The sequence below is a fragment of the Tachypleus tridentatus genome, chromosome 13, assembly GCF_004210375.1.
Source record: "Tachypleus tridentatus isolate NWPU-2018 chromosome 13, ASM421037v1, whole genome shotgun sequence".
In the NCBI taxonomy this organism is placed as follows: Eukaryota; Metazoa; Arthropoda; class Merostomata; order Xiphosura; family Limulidae; genus Tachypleus; species Tachypleus tridentatus.
This window is the reverse complement of record NC_134837.1, coordinates 240651150-240676426: the sequence shown is the minus strand read 5'-3', so window position 1 is coordinate 240676426 and position 25277 is coordinate 240651150. Positions and strand designations below refer to the sequence as shown.

General features: G+C 35.1%; 1 protein-coding gene across 4 annotated transcripts in view; it reads right to left on the bottom strand.

Moving 5' to 3' along the window:
• LOC143240892 (neural cell adhesion molecule 1-like) overlaps positions 1-24480 on the bottom strand; it is a 76643-nt gene extending 52163 nt beyond the window's left edge. For 3 of the 4 annotated variants that reach the window (XM_076484129.1, XM_076484130.1, XM_076484132.1), the window contains exon 1: positions 24238-24480. In XM_076484129.1, coding sequence (XP_076340244.1) covers positions 24238-24292 — 55 coding nt within the window. In that variant the 5' untranslated portion in view covers positions 24293-24480. Of the gene's footprint in view, positions 1-22026; positions 22047-24237 lie in introns of those variants that run through there. The other variant, XM_076484131.1, reaches the window with a different exon arrangement.
• Positions 24481-25277: the final 797 nt, after the last annotated feature.

The following is a 25277-nucleotide window of genomic DNA, read 5'->3' as shown; positions in this document are numbered from 1 at the left end:
AAGACTAGAGGGAAGGCAACTAGTCATTACCCATCCATCGCCAGTTCTTTCTTGGGCTACTCTTAACAAGGAATAGCGGAATTGATCGTTACATTATAACGCCCCTAAGGCTGAGAGGGTGAGCACGTTTGCTGCAACGGATTGAACTACTAATACCTCTATGTATTTGACAAATAAACGTGGTATACTGATTGATGTAATTTTCTAAATGTTTAACGGGGAACGGCAGAGGACTCGTTACACAACACGCCAGAAGAAATGTATTCAACATTTGAAAAAAAGATGAACATTAACGTTTGCTTTTAATTTTATATTTGTTCTTCAAATATCTTGACACAACTTCAAAGACAAAAGCAGTTTTCTCGGGAAAATGTTTTACATTTTGAACCTAAAAAAATAAATCAATTTAAAAAATAAAACGACCTTTCATCTTTCAATAACTACTGGAACGAATGAATTCTGAAAGAACGTTTTCTTCACTTCTGCATAAATTTTAATTTTCGAGAATAAAAATACTGTTGCTATAAAATACAATAATAATTCATTACCGAACATTTGATGTAAAGTTTTAGCACTAAACTGAAAATCTAGATGTCACAATTTGGCATCAGATCCTGGCGTGTCTTACTACAAAATTTAAGGTGCATTAATTTGCCTCGCTTTATTTACACGAAAACAGTTGATTACATTCAGTACTTGTCCGTCGGTGGCTCAGCAATAAGTCTGAAGGCTTAAAACGCTAGAATTCGGGTTTTGATACTCACGATCTGAGAATACGCAGCTTTTTGTTACTTTTCTGCTTAACAAACCTTGAATGGAATAAATCAGAAACTACCTGTTAATGAAGGACATAACGCTTCAAACACTAAAATATTAATACGCTGATAAATATATTATAAATCTATGCAGTCAATAAAAAGTTTGAAAACCGTATACATGTTTACGTTCAAGCTATAAAATATTTTCTGATGTATACTACTCAATGAACCTCCGAGCTGTAAGTACAACAAAATATATAGTTTTACCTTACGTTACGTAGTATAATTTATTATATTACGTATTATGATGTCAAATAGCCGAAAATTCGAATTTAGAAGTTAAATGACTGTTGACATGTATCAAATCTATAATATTTGCCAACAAGATTCATACACAATTTTCATTCTTAACAAATATTTTGATATACAAACAATTCAATTTATAAGAATGGTTATTACAAATAATGATTTCTATGAAAACGTTTTACCAACTCGCAAACAATACAGAGTTTTCTATCTGGTCTGGAACTGAATGTTTTTTCGACGGTTCACGATGGGCGAATTAATTTGTGTGGATACACTGGTATCTTCACTTCAGAAAAAAATATGCATTTTGCGTTGTTAGACTCAACCACATATTTGAGTAGAGCTTCGAAAGATGAAAATAGGAAAAGGGAAAATAAAAAGAAAACGTTTTAGCATTTAATGTGGAAAATGTGAACACAATGAAATTAGCCTAAATACTAGCTGGTCAAAAGTTTAAGACCATACCAAAACAGAAGTCCGAAACAGGGTGGGAAATGCCCAACAAGAGGTATCACTAGTGAGTTGCATGGCCGTCATTGCGAATAATTGCAAACATTTGCTTTGGTATGATCGATATAAGCGTTTGCAGAGGACTGGTTGGAATGTTATTCCAAATGGTGAAGATGGCTTCACGAAGATCATGCACTGTTTGGAATTCACGTTCATTTCTACATACTTCCTTTGCCATCCACCCCAAACATTTTCAATGGGTTTCAGTTCGGGCGAACACGCTGGATGGTCAAAAGAATCACGTTATTCGCCTGAAAAACGTCCTTTGTCCTGCGAGCAATGTGGATTGCAGCATTGTCCTGCTGAAAGATCCGGTCATTTCCACACAAGCGAGGACCTTCAGTCAATAAGGATGCTCTCTTCAACACGCCAAATCTAGCCAGCTACTGTTTGACGCCCTTGTATAACCTGAAGCTCCATTGTTTCATGGAAGGAGAAAGCAGCCCAGATTATGATGGAACCTTCTCCACTGTGTCGTGTAGAAAATGTCTCCGGTGGGATATCCCTATCATGCCAGCATCGTTAGAAGCCATCTGGACCATCCAGAATCGTTAGAAGCCATCTGGACCATCCAGTTTAAATTTTTCTCATCAGAGAACAAAACCTTTGTCCACTTTTCTACATCCCATGTTTGGTGCTTCTCAGCAAAGTTTAACTGAGATGTTTCGTGGTGTGGAAGGAGGTGTGGCCTTTGAAGATGTTTACGGTTTTTAAAGCCCTCTCGTAGATGCCGTCTTATTGTTCTTGAGCTGCATTCTGCGTCCGTAAGGACCTTAATCGGGTGGTGTCTTGTCGGACAACCTGTCGAACCCTGCTGCTCAACGCTGGCGAAATTTTCTTGGGCCGACCACTTGAAATTCTCGTCCCGTATTCCTCAGGGTCTTTTAAGAAATTTGCAACAGCATTTTTACTACGCCCAATCTCACTATCGAGGCACGTTGATAGAGACTTTGCTTTTGCAGCTCGACAATTCTGCCACGTTCAAACTCTGTCAACGTTTTCGCCTTTGCCATGATTTTACCCAATGCAACACAGGAGATGTCAGTGGGAGATGTTGACAACGCTCATGCTTGAACACAAATGACTAAATTTCGTTACGTGTTTACCGATTAATGCTTCGTTTCAGTATGATCCAGCTAGTATTTAGGCTAATTTTATAGTATTCACATTTTTTGTATAAATTGCTAAGAAGTGTTTTTTTATTTTCCCTTTTCTTATTTTCATCTTTCAAAGCTCTAAAATAAGTGGTTGAGTCTAATAACGCAAAATGCATATTTTTTCTTTATATTCATTGGCTTTTAGATTTTGGCCAGCAGTGTATTATTGATTCTTACACTCGAGAATTTCGCAAAACATATTTAATTAACACTAAGTTACATTTCTAAATATATAACTAAAAGAAACATCGATATTAAAATAAATACGTAACAATAAATTCATTACACTTATGTAATACTGGTTAACTGTGATAATATTAATAGTGTAAAGAAATCTCCTGCTTATTGATATGATTCACAAGTAATGTTTTTAACTTTTTGTCTTCACGTTTCAAATGACCAAGTTGTTATACGTACTACAAGCATGTAAAATCAATATAAAATGTATCTAGTTGTTAAAGATACAAGTGATTATGCGTATTAAAAAATTCATTCCAGTACATTTGGCATTTCGAAAAAACACGTTAACAGTTAATTGAAAAAAAATCTTACGACATCCTGGTTCAGAAAACTGACTCAAATTAAGCAAAATTATCTGTTAATTTTAGTTCATGAATCTGAGAAAATATTTTATTGTTTTAGAAATATAAAGTTTTTACAGTTTATACACAAGGAAAATTCTTTGTAAAATCAGAAATAAAAAATGCAATGATTTCTCGCTAGTCTTGCGTACAATATTTGCACACACACACACACACACAGATAGACAAATCACAGAAGAAACAAACCTGTTCTTACTGCACCCATATGTAGTCACAGGGTTTTTTACTAAATCACCCCACTAATACATGCAAGTAACATCTTTCTCATGGGAGCGTTTCTACTATTTGTTCTAGACAATACGAGGGATGTGATATTCATCATTGAGTGATCTAATCTCTCTTTACACGTATTGCTCACAATCCGACTGTGAAACTCGGTGAACCAGAACACGGTGATTGCCTTGTGAAGATGTACAAGAACGCGATTGCAACTTAAAAAAGTCTCACTGTCTACACTCAATGAAACGTGTTTTATAAGATTTGAGCTAACTTTAAAATAAAAAGGGCTGCGTGAATTATATTCATTATTAACCCTGTCTCTTATAACTTCGCTCCAAGTATCGTATCTGACTTGAATGTCAAAGTAACAGTGAAACACACAGCTCTTCAAACTACTAGAAATACTCTAAGTACAGTAATAATAATACTAATAACAGTGCATGGTTAAACTGTAGAAACAGGTCACCAAATATTTGTTCTACTTTTTATGCAAGTACTTTGGAAGAACAAAAGTGTCGCTTGTGTCACTTTTAATTTGTGGTAAAATACGAGTCACCTCTTCAGTAAAATATAATCGTTACTTTAAACCAATCTTGTGCGAGTACAATACAAAATAACGGTCAATGGGTACTACTATTCAGATTGTAAAATTTAACCAAAAAATTGGTTGTATATATTGTTAGCTAGATAGCTTTCCATTGCGATTCAAAATTAGGGTTGGCTCTATACACACATGGCCATCGCGTAGCTTTGCGCCAAAATTCAAATACAAACAAGTTATTTAAATTCGTACAAAAAACAAAACAAAAAATTGATGCTCTCTCAATAACCTTAAGAACATATAAGATATATGCTATAAGGTAAAGTTTATAGTGAAAACGATATTTTGAATGGAGGTATACGAAGCAATAGCAACTGACATGTCCTCTTATATTAAGGCATTTTTATGGTTAGTTAAACCATTTTATTACTGAGTATCTGGTTGGTTGGTTTGGCGTTTTATGACGCAAAGCTGCTATCTGCGCCAAACATCCGGTAAAAAATTAAAAGTAAATTATTAAAATTCATAAAAAGTAATCATGTTAAAACAAAACAAAGTCCAATGTTTGAATTAAAAACTTAAATACCGTTAACTCCAATTTTTAAATCTAGATTAGAACAGTAAAAGAGAAATTAAAGTAATACAAGTTTTAAAATACTTTCTATAGCATAATTCTAATTATAATAACTCGCCAGGATGACTAACGAGTAAGTTCAAACAGTGTTAGTCACCTGAAGTTGGCTTTTCCAGTACTGGTTTCGAGCTTTTTGACGTAATGGCAGTTTTCTAATTTCATATTGAACTAATTGTACTTTAATTCGTAAAAACATATATTAAAAATAGGTCCAATTTATGTATTAAAATCTTAAATAGCGTTACAAAGGCCAATAGCTTTTAAAAAACAAAACATTTGTAAGGTGGACAATGTCACCATCGTCAATGACACTGTCCAACTTTAGAGAAAAACCTTAGGACAAAACATGCCTAAAGTGGTGCCGTCGTTAACAGTCGTAACGACAGCAAGACAGTAAAGTGTGGCTTAGTGTGATCTGAGTGTCTCACAGACAATACATTAGTGCACGAGTCCCAGATAAAAGAAAACAATGGGTCAAAAACTGTGACCAATGCGTAGTCTAGTTAGAAAAACTTTTTTCCTATCCTTACGCAAGCAAGATGGTGAAAATTAAATATAGGATTTAATTTGGTAAAGCTTGTTTTCGTGTTGGTCACTCCTAGTTGACCGCCAGGTGGCACGGAGCCGAGCTTTGAATACAGGACCATAGTCCATGTATGAAACGGCCACAGCAGTGATAGTGCAAAAGCAGATAGACTTAGCTGCGGTATCGGCGAGCTCGTTCCCGTAAATACCAACGTGGCCTGGTATCTAGAAGAACCAGATAGAAGTAAATGTTAAAGAAAAATGGGCCAGTTGGTTCTGAATATCGCGAGAACAGAGTAAGAATTAACGTGAAGCGATTCCAAGGTCAGTAGAGAACTAAGCAAGTCAGAATAAATAGTACAGTTTGTGTACTGCTTAGCCTCTATGTGATTTAGCAAGAGAAATGAAATAAAGTTCAGCAGTGAAAACAAACTGCAGGGAGGATTCTGTGCACAATCACAGAGTCACAACAAACCATGGCAGAGCCCACAGAATCACCTGATTTTGAATCAGGTGTGTAAATGAGAATGGAGGGATGGTATGAAAGATGTTTAGTAAATAAAAGATGGTACTTCCAATTGGGAGTATCTGCTTTTCTCATATGACTTCAAGAAAGGTCACATTTGGGGATTGTAATAAGCCATGGTGGGATGGGCTGACCAGTGGATACAACAATGCTATCCAAAGACAGACCCAATTCATTCAACAGCATACGAATGCCAAAAGGAATAATGCCAAATTGTCTGTTCTGAAAAAGCATGGCCCACTGAGAAAAGAAAACACATCCCCAGGTGGGATGCTGTGGTAAGGAAAGAAGTTTTGAAGTATACAAGTATAAAGTAAAGACAGATTCAAGTGGTGGAGGTATAAAGGAGGTTTGTGAGACTGGTAACAAGCTCTGGATTGGGGAAGTGCAGAAAGCTCCAGTGCAGAGGCGAAGTTCTTGATGATGAACGGGGTCCAGTATCTTCAAGGTTGAGGTCCTGGCAGAGTCTAGATCAGAGACTCAGTCTAGTTTCAGTCGAATAAGAGAATAATACATCTTTAGCATAGTACATCGATCTGCTCCCCAAGTGGTGGAAAAGGGGACATGGAGGATGTTTAGTGCTCTTGTACATTTGATTCGTAGCTGCTTAATGTGTGGCATAAAGGTCAGCTTATGGTCAAAAATAAGCTCCAAAAACTTTGTCTCAGAAACCACCGTAAGCACAACCTCACTGACACGGAGTTCAAGATCAGGGTGAATACGACGCTGGCGGCAAAAATGCATGAAAATAGTTTTAGAGGAAGAAGTTAAAACCAGTTGCTGTGGTCCACTTTAATAAATAATTAAGGGCAGTTTGTAGCAGTTTTTAATACAAATGGGCAAATGGCCACGTAACTCATACAAGTGGAGGTCTCGCAAAATGCTATATCTCCACGTAGTATTATAAGCCTTCTCGAGCTCAAAGATTATTGATACAAGATGTTGTCGTTTGAGGAAACTTTCTCTAATTGACGTTTCAATTCAAACAAGGTCGTCCATGGTGGAGCGATGTCGTCGGAACCCACACTGGGTAGGTGAGAAGAGGTTATGTGATTAAAGAAACCAAAAAGACGAGCATTAGCAATCTTCTCTAAGGTCTTATAGAGACAGCTCGTCAAAGTAAGTGGAAGGAATCTTGGGATCCTTCCCAATCTTAGGGTAGGGTGGAGCAATAGCCTGGCGCCAGGCATCAGGAAAAACATTCTCCTGCCAGGTATGGTTAAAACATTCAGAAGAATAGCAAGCGAAGCAGAAGATAGATGGCACAGCATCTCGTAGTGTATATCATCAGGTCCGAGTGATGTATTGCCAGATCGATGAAAGGCTAGTTTGAGTTCCAATGTAAAGAAGCAATTATAGTCAGAGACAATCAGCCTGAAAGGAAAGAGGAGATTGCTGTGCTAGTCATGATGGTTAAGGTGGAGGATAAGGAAATGCTGGATACCCGGCAAAAGCTTTCACCGAGAGTATCGACGATGCCCCAGACATTAGCTACTTCCTGGCCATCAGATAGTAAGATCAAAAGGAGGACAGAATTATATTGCCCACTGACATTTCGAATCTTGTTTCACATGACTTTGGAACTGGTGGCAGAAGAGATGCTGGTTGCAAATTTAATCTAATATTCCTTCTGGCTTTGACGTCTTACCTGCTGAGCATGTGCATGGGCCTGCTGGAAAGCGATGCAGTTCGATAGTATGGAATACCTACGAAAGGTATCACACGCCCGTTTATGAGCCTTACGTACCATGTAGCAGGCAGAAAATTCTACCACGGGCAAGGATATGGTGAAAAACGTGTCGAGGACTTAAGAATAAACTGAGCAGCTGTCTGTATAATGCAGTCAGTCACTGCTGCCACGCAGTCGTCTATTGATGGCTTACAGACGATGGCAAGATCACCTTCTGCAAGAGCAATGAAAGAGGGCCAGTTGGCCTGATCTAGCTTCCACTGGGGCACGCGAGTCGGGTGACATTGACTGCAGCCAGTCTCTCAAAATGATAGGAAAATGATCACTACCTCGTTGGCTACTGTCAGTTCTCCATGAAAAGTGGGAGAATAGTAAAGAGGAGCAAATTGAGAGATCAACAGCAGTAAAATACTGACTAGTTGCATGAAAAGTATAAGAACAAGTATTGGAAAGAGAAAGGTTGTAATCTATGAAAATATGCTCAATGGAACAATCTCTCCCATCAGTATCAGCACCTTTCCAGAATGGATTATGTCCATTAACGTCCCCAAGGATTAAAAAGGGAAACGGCAACTGCTCAACGACAGTATCAAGTTGTAATTGATAGTAGGTCTCTTCAGGAGACAGAGAGAACAAACAGTGATGGTATCATCCACGGAAACACGAATGGCTATGACTTCCAAGGGTGTGTCGAGTGGCAAAGACAGGGTGAGTACATGCTGGTCGATCAACAGTGCCACCCCTCAATGCACTCGTTCATCACACAACCTGTGATTTCTGTACAAAGAATACTGACGAAAGGTGACTTCATCGACAGGTTTCAGAAATGTCTCCTGTAAGAAAAGACATACAGGATGGTAAGAAGCAATCAGTGCTTTGACATCCTATCTAGATTAGAATGTAATCCTTGACAGTTTCATTGTATTAAAGTGGCCATTTTTATTTATGGGTAGGCAAATTGAGTGAAGAGTCTGTTTTTGACTACGTATTTTTTATTTATTCGAGGGAGAATATCGACCTCCATGGATTCTACGCTGAGTCCATTGGGTAGGTCTCTTTTATTGGAAGATTCCAGCGATTGAGGACGTAAATGAATGATCGTTTTGCACCTTGGGTTGGGAGAAGAATATGTACCCGAGGAAATGCCTGTACCCGGAACCAGAGGAAGTGGATCTTTGGGTTTGCTAGAATGAATGTAAGGGACAGAGATGGGTGTTCACGTTGATTCATCAACTTTAACTATGGAAGTCAGAAAACTTTTCATATGGTCTCAATGATTATTTTGGAGACACAGAAAGCTCTGTCTGCACTTCCACTGCATAGCAATGGAACGAAGTGTAGCAGCATACGTCTGGTTTGAAGTGGTGGACAGTAACTTTCGAGCCTCAGGGTAAGTAATATTTTAAAAACCGTTTTGAAACGCTGCACCTCTGTTTCTTCCAATCATTTAGGACAAGAACAAACGTAGGATGGGTGAGAGCCGTTACGATTAACGCAACGAGTGTCTGTTTCAACTCATAGGCATCGTGGTTCTTGCTAGTGCAATCAGCACACTCAAAGGAACCACGACAAGATGTTTTCGAGTGAATGAACCGCTGACATTGGAAACATCTGAGAGTGCCCGGAATATATGGTCGTACCTTGCAATTAAGATAACCTGCCTTGATGGTAGCAGGTTGATACGGTGATGTAAATGTCAAAATGAGGATATTAGTCGACATCATGATTCCATCTTTGTGAGTGAATATCGCCTCACTGTGGAAACTCCTTGGGTGCCCAAACCAGCTAGGACTTCTGACTCGGAGATGTTCTTCAAATCTCTTTCAACAATAACTTCTCGTGACAATTCAAAGTAGCATAGGGAGTAACCTCAATGGGTATATCCCCAATCGCCTTTAAATGCAAGAGGTGTTCAATGTGTTTAGGAGAGAAGTTTTTTTACTGACTCAGGAAAGCCAGCAAGTCCCTTTAGTCCCTTCTGAATAAAAAAAAGTGAGGCATTTGCCCTAAAGGGTTGTCTGAAAGATAATGAAATATAAGAAAATGAGGTACAGATTCGGAGCAGCAATCTTCAAGACGTAGTTGTTTATCTACGGACTATTTTGTTTTACTCTTTAAGTTTTTATATTTGGGGATCTATAATAAAGAATATTTCGGTGTCCACAGACCCCACCCACCAAGCAGCCCTACGAGGGACAATGCAGCAACGCCAGAGTTTCGTGAGCACTATACCCAAACACCAGCATCAAATATAATGTCCACAACATCCACTGAGAACATCCAACAATGGCACTTGGTTGACCCCAGCCCAAGTGAACCAGCCGACTGACCCTAGGAGTGCCATCTCAAGGCCGCACGTCTACAGGAATTCAAGGCCAAATTGGTGTGTTAGGGTTAGACCCCTCAACTACCAGGATCCTCTCTCTTCACGGGTCTCCACACATGGGTAGATGTTTAGATCCCAGAGAAGGTAAACTGAAAGAACAGAACCTTCTCTGGGAGGTCTCCTCACCACGTACAGGAATTTACACCGAGGGGGATTTCTATCTATAGTCCATTCATCCATCCTTGTTAGGAGCAGTACTATTCAACAGGCTTCTGCAATGCTGGGGCAACATGTACTACTAAGTACAAACTGTACTTCCTAATGTACCTGTGAAAGAAATTACGGGTATTAGCAGAAACACTGCCGTATGGGCGGCTATTTGTGCTAGTAATTATTAGATTCATATTCATACCTTGTTGAGAAAAAAACAAACATCTTCTTTAAAAAAAAAAAAAAGTTTTTTTCCTATCTCTGGAAAGTACTGCACGGGAAGTGTGTTCGGATAGTGCTCTTTAAATCTCACGCAACTCAGTGCATCAAAATGATTTATTGCACAGAACTCAAAATGTTCATAAATATTAGTGATTATAAACTGCGATGTTTTTATATATTAAAAATACCTTTTATTTTAAAAAATAAGAACTCCACTCTCAGTACCACACGTTTAAAAATTGAGAGGGTTTGATTATATCTTTACATACAGTCCTGGTAAAATTTGTGTCCTTGTTGTGAGGATAACACTTTTATTTAGTGTTCTATTATTTAAAAAAATGGTTGTACATGCCAGTTATATTTTTTCCGACTCTCTGAACTTTGAATACCCAAAGTATGAAATTATTCATGAAATTTTGCTTGTGGTGCCACTCGACAGATGTTGCAGTAGTTTCGGTTATATACATTGATACTGACATACACGCTACTGCAACCGACATGAATGTGGGTGCTTCTGTAAAATAATTATGTTTCAAATTAGAATGTTCTGTACGAATGATTCTAGAGTTCGACAATGACATCTTGGGGTGTGGAATCAGTACATTTTTCATCCAGCCTAGTTGACACAAAATACAAATCAGGGTAAAATTGGAGAGTTGAGACTGGAAGTAAATATACTACTATAAACTGAAAGGAATGAGAAGTTATAGTCATCCTAGATCATTCTAGTTAATAAAGTCGAACACAACTCTTAGCAGCAACTATTCTGAAGAAAATTACCTTAAAAATAATTATTTCTTCTCAAATAAGCTTGATAGCTATTTTAAGACACTTTGGTCGTATCTCATAATTCCTTAGAATAATAAAAGCTGAGAAATTATAGCGATATTAGTATGCTGCGCATATTAAGGAATATCATAGTGTTATCAATAGCCACTAAAATATCATAACATAAAACATTTAAAACAATACAATAATAATACGCAATCTTTCACTTGCTCATAGAAACAAAGAAAAATATACTACACGTATTTCACATTAAGTGTCACGAGTTTAAGGTGCTGAAAAGTATTGTCTTCAGTAATGCCATATCTCGAAAATTACATGTTGTGAAGTCTTAGCCACGAACACTAGTCTTAAAATAAATTGTTTAATCATTTCACCTATGATAATATGAAAACTTCGTCTTAAATATCTAGACGTGCGTGCATTAACTTTAGTCTGGTAGCCATAAGCAAGAAGCCACTATTATTGGAAACATTTCCTAAAATAGTAGGCTTCAAGACGCAGACTACTGGGCAAGTTTTCATTATTAAACCAGTATAACCACTTCTGTCAGTAAATGGTTGAAAACTAAAACCATCAATACAAGTTGTTGTCACTTTTTTAAATGCGTAAGTTGACTCATTTGTACGTGCACACACCATTATACTGACCTAAAACGGAGCACTGGCGATTATAAAGGTGTATTTTGTATCAACCCACTTGAAACATGCATTTGCTAACAGACGACTTTACGTGCATTCATATTATTTGATCAGAATAAAAATGCTCTGCTCTTTCTTCGTAACTACATTCGCAGTATTTAAGGTGTCAACTGGTTATTCTACGTAAACGCTACCAAGTTCTAACACGAGTTCTTTGACCTTTCTACAACGCCCTACGTAAGTGTAAAGACAAACCTGAGGTAACCCAGCCTTAGTCTAGTCTCTAGAGAGATCATTGTATTTATTGGGCAATCGTATACAAACTCAAAATGCCCACTGAAGGCTGTTTCCTTCAAATTAATAAGGTGAAAACTTAAAGTTGCTGCATTAGAAACCAGTCAGCTTAGTTGGTTAAAACTTGTAAATTTGTTTGTATAAATAACACCTTAAGCACACAATGAGCTAAATAAACAGGTTAGCCACCCTGATAGCTTATGACTAGCTAACTCTAATATAAAGCTGCAGACAAGAGGGAAGGGAACCGGTCAGCATCATCCACTACCCGAAGCAGTTTCCCTAGCTTATGTAGGACTGACTGCCACTCTTATAAATGCTCCCACAGCTGAGAGTGCTAACCGTGTTTATTAGTCCGAAAAGCTGATCACTGAGTCACGCCCGAGTAGTTGTTTAAAACAAGTGTTCAGCAGACAGATTCACGTGTTTAACCTTTAAACGGCAGCCATCATCAATTAAGGCTGATACCTACAACATAACCATTGTCTTATGCGTTCTTATTTTCTATATATTACATTTGTGGTAACATATATTAATGTGGTAAACCTCTTACAAACTAAAAGCATTTTCACAACCAACTATATTTCCAAGATGCATACAAACGTCTCGTTGAACATTTCTTAGGTAGCTATGAAAGACACCTTACATAGGATATCCCAAACAATAATTTTGATATTTAAAAACTCCAGCCCATGTATCGTGAAGGTCTTTTACTACCAGTTTTACGACTTAAACGAGCTAATATCCAGTCGCTATTATATACTCATTCAAGAGATAGCCAGCTGAGACCTGAATTTTTCTGTACATGGTAAGCAGTTGGCATTTAACTACAAATGACCTATGTCGTTTTCAGATACACTAGAGAAACTTGATCATTCGTGGCGTGCATCTTAAATGGACAATTCCAAATCTCAATGTTGAACACTTGCCAAATCTTAAAAGAAGAAAACTCGAGCATTTACAATGAAACCGAAAATTGTTACAGGTTTTATCCATAAATCTGAACATATAATGCTAAATAAGATACACAAACTTGATACTACTTTTATGTACTAATCCCAGAAAAGAACCGTCTACAAGACTTTGTGAATTCAATTTGAACTTTAAATCAGTACAGCGACTAGTTTGGTTTGTTTGTTTTTGAATTGGGCGTATAGGTACATGAAGGCTATCTGCGCTAGACGCACTTAATTTTGCAGTGAAAGTGTGTGCGTTTTCTTATAACAAAGCCACATCAGACTACCTGCTGAGCCCACCGAGGGGAATCAACCCCTAATTTTAGCATTGTAAATACGTAGACATACCGCTGTGCTAGCGGGGTCCTGCAGTAAAACACTAGTCATCACCATTCACCGCCAACTCTTGAGCCACTCTGACCAACGAATAGTGGAGACTGACCGTCACATTATAACGCCACCACGGTTGAAAGAGAGAGCATGTTTTGTGGCGTTGGATTCAAGTCCGCGACCCTCTGATTTGATATCGAGCGCCTTAACCACCTAGCTATGCAGGAGCCGATTAGTTTGAGAAAGTTAAGAAATGTTTATACAACCAGTCAATAATTAACCAAATTATATTTTTCTTTACACGTTTTAAAGAGAACCAGAATGCAAAATGCAGTTAAAAAGAGCTTTGAAATGCTGTTGTGTTTATTGTTACAAAACTCTTCACCAATCTTATTTTCGTAATAAAAGTTAGTCCCTGAACAAAACTCGCATATAAAAACACCAATAAAACCCGTTCCTAATGATAAATCTTACTCTATAACAAAAAACGTATTAACTAGTCCTTTTTCCTGTAAAACAACGAAACCAGCTTTTTCGTAAAGAATACTAATGACAGTGTATTTCAGACTAACAGCTATGGTTAAGCCCTGGAGGCAAAATCATATCCAAATCAGTGAATGCCAACCGAGTTTAGGGAAGTATCCAAAATTTTCTTTATTTAGGTCTCTTGGCGTAGCTCCTGTCCAGTTTCTCACTGCACCCTTAAGCCCTGCCATCAAAAAGACCTGTTATAAAGGCAGACCAACAGTAACCTCGAAAATTCCGGTTTTCGCTTTGTAGCATTCTAGCTTGGGGAATTAAGTTTTTGAAAAGCTGAACTCGCTATTCAAAACTAATTGAAGGAGACTTGGACGATGGAGTTTTGAAATTTTTACGAAATGCGTTTTCACTTACCCTTTGGGTACAGCACTAGGGAATATTACATCATTCTCTGGATTTATTAGTTTTATAATTTAAACTAAGTGTTAAACTTTGCCCACTTTCAATATTTTTACTTGAACAGATATACAACAAAACATGTAGACATTGTAGCAAGTCTTTCAAAGCGTCAAAACTCATCCCAAAACTAACTTATTTAATATGGCTGAAAACGAATAAAGAAGACTTGTGACAAAAACACGTTGATCTAAGGTCCATATATTAAAGTATTAAAACAAAATAATGAATATCGCCGATAACTGAAAAATAAAGAATTTAGAAAGCAGACAATGTGTTTATTAAAGTTTTTTTTTAAAGAAAGATGTCGAGTGCCCCATAGCAAACAAAATAACTATTGCTACTAAACCTCTAAAACTCAAACATTCTTCCACAAAAGAATTCATCATTTACACTGTATTAAGACATAATTCATAAGTACACTTTTTAACTAATATATTATCTTCAATTTAGTCGTAACCTTCGAATGTTTTTGTTCTGTGGTTAATTACAATTAACTATTTATAACGATTATTAGAAATACCTACATATAAGATATTTCTTTATTTTAGACTTTCATGCGCAAAAAATAAATAGTTTCTCCCCTACTTATTGATTTCCGAGTACAACAGGTCGACTTGTAATAATAACATGCCTTGAGCTACGCGCTACTAAATAACAGTTATTCAAGTGTCATACGGACGAAAGCCTGCGTTCATCGAATGTTATTTTCCTCATTACACCAAAAACTTATGGATATTCAGTATAGTACACATGGTAAGCAAAACGCCTGTGTCTAAAAACAAAAACTGCAATTCACATACAAGTTTCCAGCGTATATAGAAGAAAAATACTGATTTTCATGCTAGTGAAATGAAACTAGATAATAGGTACAATATTTTTTGTAGCATGAGCACTTGTTCAAATATAAATAAAACTGACAATTTTTAAAACTTAGACTCGTGTGCATAAGGGTAAAAACAAACCAGTAACTTATTTTTCCAGGAAACACAAAGGCAGCTGCACTGATGCGGTTAGCTAGTGGTTTGCATACAGAAAGTTCAACATTCCAACAAGCAATATGCTGCTAGACTCACACTACTTCCAGCTATGAACGGTCTATAAAAAAATGACAGTCAATACCATTGCATAGTTAAAAGTAGTAACGTAGGTGATGGATGCAGTTAACTGGAAGCTGTTGTAAATGAGGGATAATTTGCCCGAATGTTGTAGGTTCACAATCAAACCGTTAAACCCTTGCACAATGAATCATTAGGGTTAAAATACCAAATACTAGACCAGCGTTTCTCAAACGATGGGTCGCTACCCAATGTCTAAGTGCACATATCATCTTTGTTATGAACTATGAACTGGGCCAATAATTTTTTTTCATATTTGTAGAGATGATGGGGGTCGCAATGACCAAAGCTTGGACATAGGGTCGTCTGGCAAATTCGATGGAGAAAACACTGAAATACTAAGAGAACTAAGCAGTAAATTGACTCTGTGGCTGCCATAATGGAGCAGCAGTTAACTGATTTAGAAATGAATTCCTTCTGCCTTAAGACTTAATATATTATGAAAAATAAAGCAATTCAAAAGAGACGTTTCTAAGCAAACATTACAGGATGATCTCGATGTAATCCTATTTCTTCAGCTCATCAACAGTACATTATCCGTTGATAAAAATAACTTATTATTTCAACTACAGGGATTGTTTGTTGTTTACTGCATTTTAAATCTTTTTCTGGATGTTGCAAACACAATGGAACACAATTGCTAACGTCTACAAGAGACTATTTATCTTTTTTTTTTTTCATTTTGGTGATTCCGAACTGCAAATTAATCTGGAATACATATTTTGTAATGGGTAACTACTAACATTTTGTTTATGCAACAAAATTTTCCATAAGCAAAGCTAAATTTCATCTAAATATCATTTGGCTTGCGAATTAATTTTACTTTTAAATGTTAAGTATTTGTAAATGACTTGCATAAATATACAACATCCATACACACACGAGCCAATATTACTATAACACAATGTTCGCTGTTACAACTTCAAATAACAGTAAAATCAAAAGCCTCTTGTATTCAAGAATTAAAAGTTTCTTACAGTAAACACACACACACACACACACACACGTCAAAATATTCGTTGTTGCGGTCGTCTAGTTGTTCGTTATTAAACTTCCAGAATTTCCCTAAAACACTTGTTTTATACAGTGAAGGGTGGAGGAAAAGAGTGGAAAATCACAAGAAATAGAAAATTTACTGTAGTACTTTTCGAAATATCACCAGGGGTTAATAAAATAACTTCGATAAAGCAAGGAAAGTGAATTTTGATTAAAAGGTGTATATAAAATACGTACCAATACAGTTGACCTTGTGACGTTAGAATTACTATAGTAAAGGCAGGCGATTCATCAAAACACACACAACAATCATAACATTTAGTTGTCACATTGTTCATTGTATTAAAATGGTACTGTCAATGTTCATCTGTCAGTAAAGTGTATAAAGATGGCGTTGTTTTTTAAGCAGTTATTTTCGTTGTTAGCAGTGCGAGCACTTGTATTCAATGTAATACGTTACTACATTGAATGTACAAGCAGTTCTTATAATTACTATTTAAACGTGTGTTTTGTCAAATAAATGGATGAATATAATTATGAAGCAACTAAAAAAATCAGCGGTATTTCTAACACTAGAAATAAAACAAATTACGAATAAAAATCAGGGTTCCTTTACCACGAAAAGACACTTGAAATTAACGTTTTATATAATATACGGAAATCGTGACTAGAATGTTGGGATTGTGTATTGTACCGTAACTACAAAACATGTTGACATAAAGAAAAGCACTTTACTTTTTAGAAAATACAAACAGTAAAATATGACAAGTGTTGATGTCTTATCTAGAACATTAAATGTAATTAATGAAAGAAAACAAGATGGAATCCTCAACAACAGCATCACTTGAAATTTTTCAAATGGGATTAGTTTAAATTAATCTGAGGCTCCTTCCTATTGTTAGCTATATTTTAGTGCGTCAGTTTACCAAGCGTGGCGTGTCTATTCCTAATTCAGGACCTCTATCAGCCTACCTTCAAATTAAAATTATTTTAGGCAGGATTAGAATAAATTAATCTATCGGACGTTCGGCGCAATAAAAAATATCATTCGAAATGGCTTGACCTCCTGAGTCAAAAAATTTTTATCAGTTCTCAAATTGGTCACGATATGCAGGAGCTATGAACTAAAAGTTTGTACTTAAAAATAAACACCGAGCCATTCTATATGTCGCTGTGCTGCAGGGAATAAGATACAAACTTCTTTGTTCATCTTGATTATATTAACATCCATACACACACACATTTATTCCTTTGTTCGTATTAAATAATATAATTTAAAAATATCCCGTTATACAACTTTTTACTTTACATTGTTTATAAAGACTATATAGATAAGTTGTGTACAAATATTGGTTTAAGGAGGTGCTATTTTCTTTGCGTAACATGATTAAGAGCATTTAAATATCACTTCTTAACAGAAGACGTAAATTTAAAAGTGATTTACTTTAACCATATTCATACACAACTGAAAACAAATGGAAAAGCTTTTCATACTCCATTTTTTCCGGTACTTGTTGCGTAATATAATAAATTATCAACACGAACGAGTCCCCAGTTCATTACGTTACGTAGTATGATTTCAAGTTGCCTGAAACAGAATTAAATTATAATTTAGATTTAGAAGTTAAATGTCGATATGTGTTAAATTTATATTTGCCAGCAAGATTGATAAACAGTTCTCTCTCTTAATACAAATGTATTTTAATATACATTCAATAATATAGTTTACAATAACAGTTATTACAAATAATTTGTACACAAAACCTTTTACAAACTTATAAACAATATTGAGTCTTCTATTTGGGCTGGAACTGAATATTTTATCCATAGTTCACGAGTAGCGAATTAATTTCGAGTTGATATCGGTATAGTTCACTTAACAGGTAACTAACTAGCTCTTCACTGATCACACGAGAGTTTTTCAGAGCTGAAGTCATATAATGTTTTTACAAAATACTAGCGTGCGATGATAAATGCTGAAGTTAAACGTTTTATAATATTCGAAATCTATAAAAGTTCCTGGTAAAATATCTGTAGTTTTCCGATTAATAAGCGTTAATTCGAGGTTTATTGTATATACCAACTGTAGGAAACCGACAATATATACCGTCTCTCCGCGTGTTGCCATGGTGACCTTTTATTTTATAATCATTAGGCGAGGTTCTCGATATTTCAATTCACAACAATACTGGCAATCAATAAATTGTTGGCCCGACATGGCCAAGCGTGTTAAGGCGTGCTACTCGTAATCTGAGGGTCGCGGGTTCGAATCCGCGTCGCGCCAAACATGCTCACCCTTTCAGTGATGATCAATCCCACTATTCGTTGGTAGAAGAGTAGCCCAAGAGTTGGCGGTGGGTGGTGATGACTAGCTGCCTTCCCTCGAGTTTTACACAAATAAATTAGTGACGGCTAGCACAGATAGCCCTCGAGTAGCTTTATGCGAAATTAAAAAACAAACAAAAAAACAAACAATAAATTGTTGATTCTTACACTCGAGAATCGTCTACAAAGTTAGTGAATAAGCAGGGCTTTCACAATAGAGATTTAACAATATAAGTTACGTGCATTTTTAAATATATATCTAACTAAAGCAAACATCGATATTAAAAGAAATTAACCTCGTGCCAAAGATTTTGTAAAGAAAAAGTTTAAGTTATCGATACTAAAAGTATACCAAGTATATATTTCGTTGTACAAGTAATTCTGTACACCATAAAAAAAAAAAAAAACATTGGGAGACTTGTTTAGGTTTGGATATTCAAATACGAAATTTATAAGTATTTTTGTTTGAAACTAAGCACAAAACTACACAGTGGTCTATCTGTGCTCTGTCCAACAATGATATCGAAACCTGGGCCACTGAAGGCTTAAAAGTGAGAAGAAACTACAGGAGTCACGTAAAATCTTATACCGTGATTTTTGTCGGTAAACATTAAACTATTATACGATATTCATGTTTAATAGTTTAATACTTTTGTACTCCACTTTCAACTTGTTTTTAAATGTTAAAGACCGCGAAATAGTCATTTCAATGGAAGATTTACCATGCTTTCTATTTCAACTGGAAACTACAGGAATCAAAATGCCAAAATTATTTATATTACAAAAAAAACAGCATAATAGTGAAGTTATGGAACTTTAAAATTACTTGTTTTTCTTTTCAATAGATGCATGAGCGAAAGAATAGGAGTCATGGTAAGGAAAAAAAAAACATTTATAAAATAAGTGTTACTCGTTTCATATTTTCTCAGTTCTCGAGAAAACCTGGCTAATGTGTATCAAAATATTAGATTTAATTTATCTGGCAATAAAACAGCAACATAATTTTACTCAAACAATGTTGTTTTTTATGCGTAAAATATATATTTTTTTATTTCTTTCCTGCATCCTTCCCTATACACCTCAATATCCCTTGAACGTGAGGGTGGAAAACATTACCTGTATCACGTGAGTAACCCCACTCAGCTTATCCTACCTCAGGCAAGTTCAACAAAGTACACACCGCAGAATACTTGAGGTCATTGACTGAACACCAAGAGTTTAGGGCAGTTTTACTACATTAAATATTGAACCTTGCTTTAGGTTTAGCTCATTGGAAAACACGTTATTGACACACCCAATCCGAGTGCAGTGACAGTACATACGTAAGATACTTTAAACAAAGGACTGTATACTTTAAACACTGATCGATTACGTCTATTAACGTCTCAAGAACGTATTAATACAAACAATTCGCAAGCACCCAAAAATAAAATATCTTATTTTGAGACGTTAATGTTCCGTGATAATTTTCTTGCACAACTACAGATCTCTGGTTAATATAATTTGTTGTTTAAGTAACGTTTCACAAAATTGAATCCTCGGCCCCCCTTGTCCGAAAACAAAGACGTTGAATTAATTTCAATTTTAAATAAACAATATGACTGTTGACAATTGTTTTGGATTAACCAAACGATACAGTATATTGAAAGAAGATAGTTTTTAATACGGCGCTGTTTTTCTCAATCATCATCCCAAAGTAATAGGTTGGGAGGGGAACTTCAACGTTTTTATTCACATCAAGGGAGCCTCAAGGTGTTGATAGAAGTTAGTAGGGACAAGTAGAGAAATCTAGGCATAAAAAATTCTGTTTACCACTAACGACAACCGATAAAATAATTACATTATAACAAATAGGTCCTGAAACCTTTTCTAGTCGTTCCATTATGTCGTGCCTTATTAATTGGTCAGGTTTCTATCCGTTCGTCAACACGATCACAAGCGTACTTTTGATGAAAAACACCCTTCATGAGTTTTATGTTATGGTCTGAAGGTACAGTGGCTTTTCACATTTTATAAATTTTGAACCTTAAAGTACAGTTTTCTACTGATTTTCTCAACATAGAAGAATTTTCCACTCCTATATCTACACAATCGATTTTTGGGATGTCATAAATGTTAAGTTTAATGTATAATTACAATATTATTTCAAAGAGATATACAATTTTTAATAAAAAGCTTTATGACAGCAGAGAAAAACATGAAAACTCCTATAAAGCGGACAAAAAAGATTTGTATTCTCATCGCACTAACTTCATAAACGAGGGCTGTACCAAAAGGGTGAATTAATTGGAGTATGAGAGGCCTTGGAATGTTTCTCTGTTTACTGGTAAGCTAAAAATATTCAAATATAGATGAAAGTATTATGAACGATAAATGGTAAAGCCTTTAACTGTAGTATAAGAGCTTTAAACACACCATCGTTAAGTTAAACATTCATAACATGTTCGTAAATCATTCAAAAGATAAATTGCTCATGTTGTGAGAACTGGTGAAAGTTCTTGTTTTATATAACTCTTGCATTTACAGGTACAGACATTAACTCTTTAACAAAGTTACTTTTTAATCTTGTTAATATGCCTACACGTTAACTAACGGTAAGTTATCTTTTAAAAAATGTTTTCATTGCTTTAGTTAATATTAAATAAAAATTATTGTAATTAATACATCTGTCGAAAACACATTAATGAAAACATGTTTGTATACTATTATACGAATTTGGATACATAGGCCCAACGTAGCATTAATCATATGTAATTTTAATAAATCTTTTTTTCAGAAGGTGACAAAGTTGAGTTCAAGTCGCAGACTAATCTAAAATGATATAGATGCTAGTCGCACTTTATAAGCGCGTCTTTGTAAAGGAGCTGAGATATATAAAAACAAAGTGTAGAAACAAACGTGTGTGTGTGTGTGTGTATACACAAGCACGTGCTTACATTTTGTATACACACTTACGTACACAAATCAAAATTAAATCTAGTTTGAAGACAAAACTTAAGAGTTCTGCTCCACTTTCTCATTCAACAATGGACAATTTTAAGGAGTTGGATTCTAGAGGAAAAGGGCGAATTAGTGGAATTACAGTCGTTTAAGTTATAACTTAGGTTCCAATAGTCAGATGCAAATAATAAAATATGTTAGTTCGAAACGAAGTGTAATATTTTAACAATTGATTTTTTTTTTTTTACACACGCTTATTCCTTTGATTTATTGTATTTTGATGCTTTACAGCGTGTAAAGGAAAAAAAAAAACTTCACGGAAATGATTCCATACAGAAATTTCGACCCTCAGGTTAAAACTCGAAAACGCAACATTGAACTAAAATTTAAAACCACAATAAAAAATAAAGTGCAAAAGTTAGAGAGTTCTAATCTGCATAAAGCTGAGAAATTAACTTAAAAATCTGAAAATACTAACTGCATCACTGATCCGACTTGTGATTAATGTAACCCACCATCCACAGACAATCTCTGTATAGGAAGAAGCCCTTGACGAAGTTTCAGGTTAAGCCAAGCGGGTCACAGCGCTCCAAGGGTATATCTCGGAAGAATTACTTCCGCCTGCTATCGGATCTCAACTACCTCCTCATATCCAAACCACGAATGGCTCGAATGCTCGTAAGATCAGAAAGAATTATACGCATGTTTTGATAATTCAAAATAAACGAAAACAGTTGGTTATTTAATAGAATGTTCTTTTTATTTCAGTAGTTAAAAAAATGTAACTAATTAACAACTGCTTGTTTATAATACTGTGCAGAAAAAATATTGTTCGTTATTAATATTTTCATTATCAATTACAAATGATAATTTTAAAGCAGCTCACATATTAACGTAACTTAAAGCAGTTTCAAATTTCAATACAGCTAATTCAACGGGCAAGCGTAAAACACTCGTTACCCTAAAACACCTCAATAATTTCTAACGTTCAACGTCACTTCCAAATCCAATCTCGAACATCTCGCAAAAAATAGTTTAGGAATCCATTGATATTATTAAAACTAAACACATGTGAAGTTGAAAAAGATCACAGAATGACATCTTAACATATAATGCTAAATTTACATAATAAACAATAAAGATATCTAAATCGTGTTTTAGGTGATATAATACCATTCCCCCCCCCCGCCTATTACCAATAATAATGTTGTTGTTATAAACAAAACACACACACGTTTCTATTCGTAAATTCAGGTCAACTTATAAATAAAATAAAACTTCCGATTCTTCCTTTTCTTTTAATTAAATGTTTGATCCTTCTATAAGTTTAACTGATTACTTAAGATCAAGGACTTTACTATTAGGAGTTAACTTAAGTTGTGCGTAATTTAATATACAAACTAGCTTGTTCTTCTCTGTGTCAAATTTAAAAGATATAAAAAGCAAATAACCTTAAATTAACATCAATCGAGTGAGTGTTCTTATCTTTTCACTTTTACACACCAGAGTGGAAGCCCCCAGATTATCATTCATTTCAAAAGGCACTACAGAAATAGTCCCTTCAACTGATTCTTGAATTTTCGCTTTCATACTGTTTACTGTTTCTCCAGCAGTCTGAAATAGTACAGACACATGCCTCCCCCTTGGGAATACTCAAGTACAATTAAAAACAAATTGTATTTGAAAACACACATATGAAAATTAAGTTCTAAAAACGAACGTACAAACATTACCACTATTAAGCAATTAATATTGGCATATAGCACATACACGGCATATACAAAATAAGTTATGCGTGATGCGAAGGCGTAATAAAACTCGTGTTTAGAAAGAAAGAGGAAGTACCATAAAGAAATATTGTGCATTACTAGTGCGGACTAAGTACCAATATCTTTGCCAATATAAAACACAAACATCATACGGTGAAAAACAGTCTTAAGATTGGACATGCCTTCCGTCCCTTGCAGTTTGAACTTGAATTTGTCATTGAATCCAATTACATTTTGCCATAGAGTATACAATACTTACTTAACAGCTAACGTGGAAAATTTCTGCAATTTTACTCTAACTTCTAAAACGTGTTAACATCCGTCTTTAAATTAATTAAGTGTTCTCACGATAAGCTGTTATTCCTACTCTCGACGTACAAAGTTTTCCATTTCCAAAGTAGTAGCACAATTGTAAAACAGTATAGAGCTCCTTAATTTAGAAATGTTTGAAGAACCATATGGAGCAACCATTAATAACATGAAGTCTACTCAACCCTAAAAGAGTTTGTTTAAAATATGGTTTCAGCACTTACAGAAGAATAAGAAAACCATCATAACATTCTCCCAAATATTTTAATATGAGAGATGATAGATGTTACTTTATGCTAAATTATGTACGACTTTAATATTAAACTTGTACTACAAGTTGTATTCAGTATTTACTGGTTAGTTGACCTCGATCTGAAACTTAGTATCTGAAAACAAATAATTAAACAGCACGTATACTTAATTCTGTGACTTTTAAGTTATAACGACAAACTAGAGTAATATTATTGTTAATTTTAAACAATACTCAAAAGTTATAATTAATAATAACAAAGCGCTTCATAATCATCGAGTCATCTTTAAAATGAAAATTTCTCTAAGTAATATTAACTCGTATTTATTGTTGATAAATCGAAGACTTCTTGAAAACCCACCTATAAGAATCAGCGATGTCCAAATGCAAAGTTGTTCATCCAACAAGTTCTTCATCTTGAAAATGTCTTGTCTTCTGTTTGGTACTCACTACTTATAATTCAGTTTCTTGACTTGCGATATTAATATCATATCTTTGTATGTGCCGAAAAAATATTTATTTAACCTTCAGTAATATACGCGGGTGATTTAAACGGTAAAAAATATACCATCAACGCAAACACGTCTCTGACTAAACACTTTCTGACGAACGACCTACGTTACAGCAACTATAGACCTAAGTTAAGAGGCAGACGAAGAATAATGTATTACTGCGCCAAAATAAAGTAGTTCTACAAATAAATAATATCTATCAATCATAATACATAAAATGTACCTCCAATTTTATCATTTTTCAATATCAAAAACTATTCAAAATTGTATTAGAAACCTTGTTAACGTATATTATAATATAATATACGTATATTTGATTTTGCGAATGCAAAAATCGTTGTGACGTTTTACACTTAAGAAATATGATTCAACCTAAAAAGTTGGAGCACAGAATCAGCATGTTAGACAAGATGTTAAATGTAAACGTGCGAAAAAGAGAGAAGTAACTTTACGTTTATTGTTTATTCTGAACTAGATTTAATGCAAGTAAAAAGAACCAGGTAAAACTACTTACAAGTATTAAGAAGAAAACAATAAACAGGTTTGATATAAGTTCTCGGTAACAGATGAAATTATTATATGTGCTGTATACAACACGATAATCCTCTTATTTACTCTATTTATGTTGCCGAGAGTAAATTAACTAACTAACTTTCTGTGAAGTGTAGCAAAGGTTCCCCGAAAAATAAGGGTTTAATCTAAGTGATAAGAGAAAGGGTTTTTGAGATGTTTTGAAAATAACGTAACCGTTTGTGTTCAGTGTTCCCACTTTCTGACAGGATTTTTACATTTGAAATAATTTTATTCGCAACATTACCACCGTATAACAGCTCAACTTTATAAGCAAACTAAACATGTGTAAAGTTTTAGTTCAGAACCAAAATATAAT